We start from the raw sequence: 12,213 nt of genomic DNA, 5'->3' as shown, positions 1-12,213 counted from the left end.
CTGAACTCCGGGAGTTGGTGATGGACAGGGAGGCCTGGCGTGCTGCAATTCATGGGGTCACAAAGAGTCGGACACGACTGAGTGACTGAACTGAACTGAGAGTGTATCTGGGAGCTTCCCTGATGGCTCAGGCAGTAAATAATTGCCTGCAAGGCAGGAGACACAGGTTCAATCCCTGGATTGGGAAGATCCCCTGAAGGAGGAAATGGCAACCGACTACAGTATTCTTGCCTGGAGAATTCCATGGACAGAGGATCCTAGCGGGTTACAGTCCAAGGGATTGCAAAGAGTCAGATACAACCGAGCGATTCATTCTCTCTCTCTCACACACACACAACGTACCTGTCAGTTGGACACCTTTTGATATTTTTATCTTCTATTACATCACAATGTATGTATTTGATTTTATTAGCCTTGATGTATTTCTTTAATCAACATAATCAAGCCTTTCTTTCATTCTCCAAAATTGTTAGCAATTATCTTTTCTAAATCCCATCCACTATTCCCTTCTGAAAGTGATTGTCTCATTTCTTCTTTTCATATTTTCTACTAACTTTCTGCTTCACTGTGAATGATTCTCTCGGATGCGTCCAGCAATCCACTGTCTTTTTATTTGTCCTTCTGTTTAACACATTAAGTCAGCAGTCCCCAACCTTTCTGGCATCAGGGACCAGTTTTCTGGAAGACAGTTCTTCCACAGACTAGGGCTGGTGGGAGGGATGGAGAGAGACGGCTTTGGGATGATTCAAGCAATTGTGCATGTTACTCCTAATCCAAGCGCAACACTGATCTGACAAGAGGTATGGGTCTGCAGCCTGGACACTGGGGACCCCTGCACTGAGTATGAGTTTTGTTTTGAATTTTCAATGGCTTTCAAATTTCTACTGTTTTATTTTGTTTCTTTTCTGACTGTTCCTATTTATTATAGTCTAGTCCTTCGTCTTTCTCATTAAATAACTTGAAATTTATTCAGAAGTATCTAATTGTTCAATTATTTTCAGCTCTAAGGTACATTTGTACTCCAACTGCCTACATTTTATGACTTCCCCTCATTTGCTTTCATGTGTAGTTTACACATTTGGGGAGGTTATGGGCTCACTTGGAAAAGGCAATGGCACCCCACTCCAGTACTCTTGCCTGGAAAATCCCACGGATGGAGGAGCCTGGTAGGCTGCAGTCCATGGGGTCGCTGAGGGTGGAACACGACTGAGCGACTTCACTTTCACTCTTCACTGTCATGCATTGGAGAAGGAAATGGCAACCCACTCCAGTGTTCTTGCCTGGAGAATCCCAGGGACGGGGGAGCCTGGTGGGCTGCTGTCTATGGGGTCGCACAGAGTCAGACACGACTGAAGTGACTTAGCATGGGCTCACTTTCAGTAGAAATATTTGTTTCGTGAAGCCCTATGTGCCTTATCTTGCTTGGTTTCATGTCCATCCCTAGAAATGTAAATGACCCTAGACCAGTTCTATAAATTTCTCAAATTGGAATTCCCAAATCTTTGTGCTTTCAAGTCATGTATTTGTACTCCTAATATGATTGTGGCCTCAATTTCTCATTGATGGTTTTCTCCTGCACTACCTTTCCGAATCCAAGATATGGAACACATATCAAGATTTCTTATTCTAAAATTATTAAGCAAAATTTTCCCAGTCTTCTTCTCAAGGACTGAGGCAGATTATTAAAGCTTCAGCTTTTTGCAGGAGGCTGGATTTACATGCTCCCCTGAAGCCATGCCTCCTGGTCCTGGTGGAATCCCAGAATCCAGAGCCTTGACTTTGATATGGGGTATGCAAATATGTATAAAGAAACAAATAACAAATATAATTCAATACCTGATATTAATAGAATATATACTATTTTAGTATTTTTACCCAATATTTCTGTATGTCAGTATTGGGGGGGCTAGTGTCAGCTGATTTAGCATTGTTACTGTAAATCCCGATGGTTCAGCAAGTAAAGAATCTGCCTGCAATGCAGGAGATACAGGTTCGATCCCTGAGTTGGGAAGGTCCCCTGGAGGAAGAAACAGCAACCCACTCCAGTATTCTTGCCTGTAAAAATCCCAAGGACAAAGGAGCCTGATGGACTACAGTCCATAGAGTCACCAAGAGCCTGACAGGACTGAGCACACACACATGCACTAAAAATCCTAAGCAAGCAAGTAAGACATACTCAGGGTAGTGATCAGTACACCACAGACATCCAGGTGTCAAGTCTCCTTGCCAGTGACTGAGCTAATTCAGCTGTGTTGCTGTAAATCCCAAGTCAGAAATACAACCTACTTGGGATAGTGTTCAGGACACAATAGGCACCCAAATGCCAGTCCTCTCTCCAATAAATTCTGGCCCTAAGATGCCAATTCCCACCTTATTCCTAACTTGCTGCTGCTGCTAAGTCGCTTCAGTCGTGTCCGACTCTGTGCGACCCCAGAGACGGCAGCCCACCAGGCTCCCCCATCCCTGGGATTCTCCAGGCAAGAACACTGGAGTGGGTTGCCATTTCCTTCTCCAGTGCATCAAAGTGAAAAGTGAAAGGGAAGTCGCTCAGTCGTGTCCGACTCCTAGCGACCTCATGGACTGCAGCCTACCAGGCCCCTCCGTCCATGGGATTTTCCAGGCAAGAGTATAGGAGTGGGGTGTCACTGCCTTCTCCGAAGGGCTCACAAACCTGTTACAAATACAAAAAACAAGACAGCCAACCCAAGTAAGCAAACTGTACTTGCAACATCAGTGCTGCAAGTGCATCAGACCACAACAGGAGAGAAGTGAAATCAAACAAGCCTCCGAATTCTAGTCCAGCACAGCCCTCACACCACAGAAATTCACTTTCATTCTCCTTTAAGCCAACATTTCCTCCTCAAGTTTGCCCTCCACTCTTCAGTTAGGTTATGACTCAGATGACCTAGGTGACTTCGGCTGACGAGTCTAGTCTTTCAGAATGAACAGAGTTTTCTGATCCTTTAGGAATCAGGATACACAATGACTTTCCAGGACTGACTTCCAAAACTGTCTTTCAATATGAGAGTGAAACATGTAATATGTTTCCAATATGCATCTACATTTAAACTTGAACGACTGGGGAAATAAGTCCTAAAACTGCTATTCTGCCATGTAACTCAGCCTAGGCTACCTATTTGCAACACTCCTTATTACTAACCTTCTTTAAAGAGGAATTGAGAAAACTGAAATGTTTCTTTTAAAACATAATTTCCCTTTTTCTTACTCAAGTCAGATACAATGCGCATAGAACACTTTCATTAGCATTTTACTGAAGCTGTCCTCGCGCACGCGTTTGCATGTGTTTTGTGTGTTTAGTCGCTCAGTCGTGCCCAACTCTTTGCGACCCCATGGACTGTAGCCCGCCAGTCTCGCTGTCCATGGAATTCTCCAGACAAGAATACTTGAGTGGGTTACCATTTCCTTCTCCAGGGGGTCTTCCTGAGCCAGGGATCTCAAGTCTCTTATGTCTCCTGCACGGGCAGGCAGATTCTTTACCGTCTGAGCCACCAGGGAAGAGCTACAGTAAGCAACTGCTACACCTAAATACCACCATGGCTTTGAGGCTTAAAAACGCTTGCTCTCAGGCTTGCTCATCTGACTCAAATATTTCAAATCAATCTTGATCATTCAACTGGAGTCAGGAACTACACCAGTTGTCCTGTGTACTTCTGTGTTACTCCTGGGCAGAATTGTGGCTACAGGCCAGATCAGAACCTGCTCATCCGTGCCACAGCAGTCAGCCCCAGGTCAGAACTGTCTGTTGAGATTTTCAGATCAGACACTGAGATTTCATGACATATTAGCTCGGTCCTGCACACCAAAATAAAAATAAATCATCTATCTAGGTTATAAGTTACAAGGCTTGTTTGCTGCATGAATGTTCAACTTACCCCAGGTCTTCCTGAAATGTAATAACAAACCTACTTTGTCAGCTATGGTTTTCAACTCATGCATGTACCAGACAAGAAGCAACAGGTTATACCCATGGGACTAAAAGCTTAACAAGTATCCACATTGAGGACACCAGTATAGTTCCAGGGATCTCAAAAATATGAAAAATTTTATATGCAGTTGTGACATTAGAAAAAACAAAAAAGGTGATAAAGACACATGTTCCTTTAGGAAATGAAATGCACCTCACCACTTGTATGGCACCGATAGCAGCACTTCTCCGAGCCACTGAAAGTTCAGACTTGACATATTAGCCAAGTAACCTACCTGAGAGCAGACCTTCCATAAATCGTTAAAATCCACATTCCTCTGTGGAATAGCACCAGCTGAAGAATCCCTCCTCCTGGATTTTAGATCAACCTAGATCAGTCCTTTCCCACACTCCCTGGCCCATCACTTTTATGGTAACACCTTTATGATGCCTCTTCTGTGCCTATATGGAAGGTCCTATATGAATTAGCTCAGTCACTAGCGAGGAGACTTGACACCTCTTGTGTACGGACCACCAACTGCCCTGAGTATGTCATATTCGCTTGGTTAGGATTTTCAGTGCATGTGTGTGTGCTCAGTCACGTCACGCTTTGTGACTCTGTTGATTGTAGCCCACTAGGCTCCTTTGTCGGAGAAGGAAATGGCACCCCACTCCAGTACTTTTGCCTGGAAAATCCCATGGATGGAGGAACCTGGTGGGCTACAGTCCATGGGGTCACTAGAGTCAGACACAACTGAGTGACTTCACTTTCACTTTTCACTTTCATGCACTGGAGAAGGAAATGGCAACCCACTCCAGTGTTCTTGCCTGGATAATCCCAGGGACGGGGAAGCCTGGTGGCCTGCCGTCTCTGGGGTTGCACAGAGTCAGACACGACTGAAGCGACTTAGCAGCAGCAGCAGCAGCAGCAGGCTCCTTTGTCCTTGGGATTTTCCAGGCAAGAATCCTGGAGTGGGTTGCCGTTTCCTCCTCCAGGGGACCTTCCCAATTCAGGGATTGAACCTGCGTCTCCTCCATTGCAGGCAGATGATTTACAGTAACAATGCTAAATCTGCTGACACTAGCCCCACCTAATCTTAGCTAGTATCTTTTTTCTACAACCATGACTTCCATGTCTTCACCTAGAATGAAATTTAATTTTCCCTGATGGTAATCTCTTTCATTGGAAGTCACTCATTCTCTCACCACTTCCCCGCCATCTTTTGTTGCTATTCAGTGGCTAAATAGTATCTGACTCTTTCCGACCCCATGAACAGCAGCACACGCCAGGATTCCCTGTCCTTCACTATCTCCCAGAGTTTGCTCAAACTCATGTCCATTGAGTTGGTGATGTTATCTAACCATCTCATCCTCTGTCATCCCCTTCTTCTCCTGCCCTCAATCTTTCCCAGCACCAGGATCTTTTCTGATGAACTGGCTTTTCTCATCAGGTGGCCAAAGTATTGGCACTTGTTAGGCCCTGGCATAAGATCTCAAGGACATCCCTGCACAAGCTCAACCCAAGCATGACATTCGATTACCCTCTCTCTGCCCCAACTGCAGCTTCCAGATCAACCTATCACCTTTGCTAAGGAGCTGGGCATCTGATCAGCGGGCTTTCTGTCCCATTCTCTATCACTATCCTGGTACCTACATGTCCACCCTGATGACCCTCACAGTTCTCTGACCCCTATTTCAACTACTTTCACCTTTAAGTCAGTCCAACATATGATTTAAATGACTACATCACCGAGAACTGCTCCAACTCCAAAATCTTTATTTCGGCCTTTGACAACTTCCTGTTTGTACCATTTCCACTCCTTTGAAGTCATCAACCTGCTCTACCTTCCCTCTAGTCCCCAGAATCCTTGCACCCTCCTTTGCTTACCTGGTACTCCATTACAATTTTACAATTTCAACTGCTTGGCCATTTTATGTTTTCTCTCCCCTTTGTGGGTCATACCTATTTAATTGCATCTTCAATCCTGAATCAAGCCAGCACTGTTTTCTCTTGCTCTTGTTCCCTCCCAGTACTGAGGATTAAGGAGGAAACTCATATAACTGTACCAGCCAGGTCCCTTGTAAGGATTTATAATCTCTGCAATCCCTGAAACATACCTCCATGTCTTTCTCCTCCACAGAACTCCTTCCTGACTCTTCTGTCACAGAGAAAAAAGCCTCTCTTCTCTGCTGGGTCTACTATGTCCTAGACACTATGTACATATACTCCTGACTTCTATGGGACTAGCAACATCTCCATTCTTTCCATCTTTAAATGCTTTCTCTGCCAACTCCCTTCTCTAACAAGCATGCTCAAGTTTCTAAAACCCTAGAGAAAAAAATAAAGCACTGAATATCTTTTCCTCCATCTAGCCTTGATCCTTAAACTATCACTTCATTTCTCTGCTCTACTTCACCATCAAACTTATGAAAGACATGCTAAATTTGCTGTCTCTAATCTCTGATCTTTTAAATTCTCAATTCCTGCAATATGTCTCCCCACCACAACCTAACTTTGCAAATGATATTCTACCACCAAAACCAACGCCATTTCTCAATTGCACCATATGTGTCCCTTTAGCTCTTCATTTCCTATCCTGTTCCCTTAAAAAGCTAATGTTCCCCAGGATTTTAGTTCTGGCTTTTCTTTACAGATACCCTTTCAATGGAAAATCTTATCAATTCTTATCTTTCAATTACCACAGGTTGCGGTTTCTAAATGTTTTTTTCTAGCCCTTTCTTCTTTCCTAAATTCCAAAGGGGGTACTCCCAACTGTTTCCTGAGCTCCTATATTCGAATACCTACAGGAATCTCAAAAGAAACATATTTAATCATTCTAATTATTCCTCACACTATGCACCAGCATATATGCTCCTCTCACTCCATTCCCTTTCAATTTAAAATATTACCAGCCACCCAACTGTCAAAATTAGAAACCCATCTCTCTTCTTTAATTTTCTACATCTAATCAGATACCAGTCCTTATTGTTTTAGGATGGCTTACGAAATGTTTTCCAAATAGTCTCATCTTTACAGTCTACTCACTCTGGCTGAATCTCTGTTTCTTTTGCTAGATACCTTCCCTGATCTCCAGTCCACTTTTCGTATTAGCTATTACTGTTATCTTTCTAAACTATGGATTTGATCAAATCACTCTCTGCTTAAAGTTCTTTAATTTTCTCCTCTCCTTCAGAATAAGGTATTAACTTTTCTTTAGTCTTACATCCTTCTTGTTCCTCTCAAGTACCTGAGACCATTTAGCTAGTTATCCTCTATTTTCCTACAGAACTGTGCTTCTACTCAGGAGATGAAGTTTACCTGAACTACTACTATTCCCAAGGCATAACACTTAAAACATTTCAAGGCAATAAAGAAATATCAAACCACAGTATAAAAACCCACTCATTTTCCAAAGTGACTTAAGATTCTTGAATATATAGTCAGACGTGTATCCAGAAGCTAATTTACCACTAAATATATTCAATATTCTATATAATCAAAACAGAAACAATACGAATTCCACCAGAACAAAGCACGTGCACAATTAGCACAAGCTTCAGAAGTAATCTCATTTCTGTGATACGCATTAGTCAAAACTAACCTGCCAATGCTGGGTGACAGCATTCCACACTCCCACTTTCCCTGTATGACTCGTGGCCACCAACTGGTTACCGATAAAGAAGAGAGCATCGACAGGAACACCAAGGCTGAATACTCCTTAAATGATAATAAAAAAGAGAGGTTAATCAATCACCATCTTTCAATTAATCAAAACTCAGCCTAAAAACATCTTAAAGGTATCTCATTTCTACAAATTGTGTGCCAGACATTCTGGGAACCAGAAATAAGAAACTTTAAGCTTTTAAACAGCAGGTAAAAGTTTGCCCCAAGTAATCTCACTCTGATTGAACAGCTTGTTATCTGAAGCTGTGGCTCCCAAACCTAGCTGTTGTTGTTCAGTGGCTCTGGTGTGTCCAACTCTACAACCCCATGGGCTGCAGCACGCCAGGTTTCCCTGTCTTTCACCATCTCCCAGAGCTTGCAAAAGCTCATGTCTACTAAGTCAGTGATGCCATACACCAATCTCATCGTCTGTCACCCCCTTCTCCTGCCTTCAATCTTTCCCAGCATCAGGGTCTTTTCTAATGAGTTGGCTCTTTACACCAAGTGGCCAAAGTAATGGAGCTTCAGTATCAAGTCTTTCCAGTGAGTATTCAGGGTTGATTTCCCTTAGGATTAACTGGTTTGATCTCCTTGCTGTCCAAGGGACTCTCAAGAGTCTTCGCCAGCACCATAGTTCAAAGGCATCAATTCTTTAGTGCTCAGCCTTTTTTATTGTCCAGCTCTCACATCCATACATGACTATTGGAAAAACCATAGCTGACCATCAAAACAACTGGGTAGATTTAAAGTGAACACAATAAAATAGCAAGGATCCTGGGATTCATGCTAGACCCACTGAGAAAACCCACTGCCTTTGTATAAAATCCATAGAAGCTTCAGCTGCAGCCTGCTCACAGACCTGATATTTGAGAATCACTGATCTGAAGACACAGACTTGGCAACCCAACTATCCACAATGTATCTAGAAATCTGAAAATAAGCAAACCAGAAAAACGAAACCGCAAGTAGTCATGCTGTGTGCAAAGTAAACATTCAGGCCTTTATCAGAGCTTATTTTAAACCTCTCATCTGCCAATACTGCAGATTTCAATTTAATTCACTCCAAAGACACTATACTAGGCCATGGGATTAAAATACATGAAATGATGGATAAACAACAAGGATTTGCTGTATAGTACAAGGAACTATATTCAATATCTCGGCAGTAACCGGTAATGAAAAATAATCAAAAACAAAAAAATACATACAGAGGACTGCCCCAATAGTCCAGTGGTTAAGAATCCACCTGCCAATGCAGGGGATGTAGGCTGGATCACTGGTCTGGGAGGATTCAACATGCTGGAGCAACTAAACCATGCACCACAACTACTGAGCCCAACCACCCTAGAGCCCATGCTTTGCAACAAAAGAAACCACCAAAAATAAGCCCACACATCACAAGCAAAAGTAGCCCCTGCTCGCTGCAGCTAGAGAAAGACAGCATGCAGCAACAAAGACCCAGCACAGCCAAAAATAATTTTTTTAAAAAGTATATATACATATTATCTATCTCTGAATTACTTTGCTGTAGAACTGAAGCTAACAGAATATTGTAAATCAACTATACTTCAATAAAAAAGCAAATAAATATGAGAAAATAATATATTACTAGGTACTTGTGATTTAAAAGAGAAAAAAAAAAAAACCAACAACCAATTATGACATAATGCAACAAAAGGATGCACACAGTAATAACCAGAAGAATAAAAGAGAGTTCCTAGGAAAAGTTTCCAGAATATTTCTTAGAAAAGAAGCCCTCTGAGTTGGGTTTTTAAAAAGGTGAAAACAAGTTCCTCAAACCGGGGGATTTGGAATGGGTAAGCCCAGGGAATGTGAGAAAGGGGGAGAGGAGATACAGGGGAGGAAGGACTTTGTAACGAGAGCTCACATTAATAGCAAAAGAGCCACAACTGCCCCAGCTAACCTTGGTCTCCTATGTGTGGCACTGCACAGCTGTCTCTCTTTAGCTGAGCACTACACCTGCATAGCATATTCAAAAGCAGAGACATTACTTTGCCAACAAAGGTCCGTCTAGTCAAGGCTATGGTTTTTCCAGTGGTCATGTATGGATGTGAGAGTTGAACTGTGAAGAAAGCTGAGCGCCGAAGAATTGATGCTTTTGAACTATGGTGTTGGAGAAGACTCTTGAGAGTCCCTTGGACTGCAAGGAGATCCAACCAGTCCATCCTAAGGGAGATCAGCCCTGGGATTTCTTTGGAAGGAATGATGCTAAAACTGAAACTCCAGTACTTTAGCACCTCATGCGAAGAGTTGACTCACTGGAAAAGACTCTGATGCTGGGAGGGATTGGGGGCAGAAGGAGAAGGGGACGACAGAGGATGAGATGGCTGGATGGCATCACTGACTCAATGGACATGAGTCTCAGTGAACTCCGGGAGTTGGTGATGGACAGGGAGGCCTGGCGTGCTGCGATTCATGGGGTCGCAAAGAGTCAGACATGACTGAGCAACTGAACTGAACTTAACACCTGCAGTCAGAAGATTATGTATTGGAATCCTGGCTCTGAAAGTACCTTTGCCACTTTTCGGGTTACTTATCTGATCGATAAAACAGGGTCTATGCTCAATGTCTCAAGGCTCACTTTTACTTTAAAAATGCTATAATTCAATTTTGACATTTAAATAGTATTATCTTAATTATTTGAAAAGCATCTTATGAAAAGTATCTTTTTATCTAACCATAAGTCTCATTATAAAATAAGTCTAAATAAGTCTCATTATAGAATACTGTTTTATGTGGCTCTTTAGCTGTTTTGAGTACCAGATTTTTTTTATTTTAAAAAGGTAACTAATATGTGACACAGAGAAGGCAATGGCACCCCACTCCAGTACTCTTGCCTGGAAAATCCCATGGATGGAGGAGCCTGGTAGGCTGTAGTCCAGGGGTCGCTAAGAGTCGGACACGACTGAGCGACTTCCCTTTCACTTTTCACTTTCATGCCCCGGAGAAGGAAATGGCAACCCACTCCAGTGTTCTTGCCTGGAGAATCCCAGGGACGGGGGAGCCTGGTGGGCTGCCATCTATGGGGTCGCACAGAGTCAGAAACAACTGAAGTGACTTAGCAGAGAGAATATGTGACAACAAGAACAATTTTCTCAGCATCTAGCTGAGAAAAACAAGGATTCACAAGGCTTTGAAGAACCCATGGGAAGAAACAAAGCAATTAAATGTAACTGCAATGTGTTAAAAGCATAAGCCAGAAAAGGTAACTGACTTCTTTTGAATTTTATATCCATGAGGGGTATTTCTCTTTCTGTTCAGAACTGTACTACATATGAGACCAGGCCAGTGGCAATAAACAACACCTTGAAAATTCTCAACCAATCTTGAAAAAGCCAGGCATCTCGCAAGGAATAAAAATGATATAAACTTGACAAAAATGAAAAACAAATCTGGAAAGTATAGCCAGGAATGTCTTCCATATACACAACTTAACTTTTATGTACTTATAAATACATATTTATACACATGAATAGATCACCTCAGCCCAACCTGTCAACCAGAAAAACCAGAGCAAAATAAAACAAAGCCTCCACACAAAGCTAAGCTCTTTCATCAAAACTGGTTGAGAAACAAACTTGCCACTTCAAAGCACAGTGTACTCATTTCACATGCAATTTCAGGGATTCTCATGTATTAGTATTTTAATTTTGATGCTAGACAATTTTTCAGAACATGTTAAGATACCTATATTCAGTAATATAGGCTATGTGAAAGGTAGAAATAAAAACTGGAAAACTAACAAACACTGATTACTTGAGAGAAGAGTGAGATTCTGGGAAATCAAGGAAGACATTCTAAACGATCTCAAGAAATTTAAAGTGTCATCCCTGACCCTTTCTTAGACTCAACAATCCTGACTGCTATCCACAAAGAAGACAGTGTAAAAAATGACAAGCTCTTGTCTTAAGGGAGCCTCCTGGTAAAACACTGCTTATAGCAGCAAGCCAGCAGTACTGTCTGATACAAGTTACAATGAAGGAATTCAGCCTCTAAGTGAGCTCTATCATGGATACACCAGCTCTCAAGTTTTCTTTGGATAGTTTTGTCAAGTTCTGAAGAATATTTGTAACAACAAATGATCTCTTTGTGAACAAATTACTATGTATTATCTCAGTAAGTAGCTAGCAAGTCAGCCTTTGGGGAAAAAAAAGCAAGGCATAAAATCTTCACTTATTGGCGTGTTACAAGTGACAACTTGTAAAAATAAAAATCACAATTGAGCTCCTTTCTATATAATTACAAGTATATTATAATTTCAAAACATTTTAAGTTTTTTCCCTAAAGTTTTAAGAAGGACTTTCACTACCAGTCATGATGGATACATGACATCAGACTACTTCTTACTATAAACAACAATAACAAAAGACTGGCCAAAATACATGAGACAACTGTTTTTAGACACTGGCCAACAGGCAGCAGGAGACTTGAAAGCCAGTAAATACACAAGATAAGCCCCATGATCAAACTGGCTTTCTGTATAAGCCTTCCTGACAACAGGGAAGTGAAACTCAAGGGAAAACCAAATGACGGTTTTTCTCAACTGAGAAAGCTGAGATCAGAGGCCAGAGCTGTTGAGGAAGCTAGAATTTACGAATAAAAT

The 12,213-nt window shown here is 42.0% G+C and overlaps 1 protein-coding gene across 4 annotated transcripts in view; it reads right to left on the bottom strand.

Moving 5' to 3' along the window:
• The window catches only part of KCTD3 (potassium channel tetramerization domain containing 3), a 72,138-nt gene that overhangs the window by 23,535 nt on the left and 36,390 nt on the right, over positions 1 to 12,213 (bottom strand). For all 4 annotated transcript variants that reach the window (XM_005216782.5, NM_001191424.2, XM_010813093.4 and 1 more), the window contains one exon: positions 7,528 to 7,643. In XM_005216782.5, the coding sequence (XP_005216839.1) occupies positions 7,528 to 7,643 (116 nt within the window). The remainder of the gene's footprint in view (positions 1 to 7,527; positions 7,644 to 12,213) is intronic.

Source organism: Bos taurus, chromosome 16, assembly GCF_002263795.3.
Source record: "Bos taurus isolate L1 Dominette 01449 registration number 42190680 breed Hereford chromosome 16, ARS-UCD2.0, whole genome shotgun sequence".
Taxonomy (NCBI): Eukaryota; Metazoa; Chordata; class Mammalia; order Artiodactyla; family Bovidae; genus Bos; species Bos taurus.
This window is presented reverse-complemented; position numbering and strand designations above follow the sequence as displayed.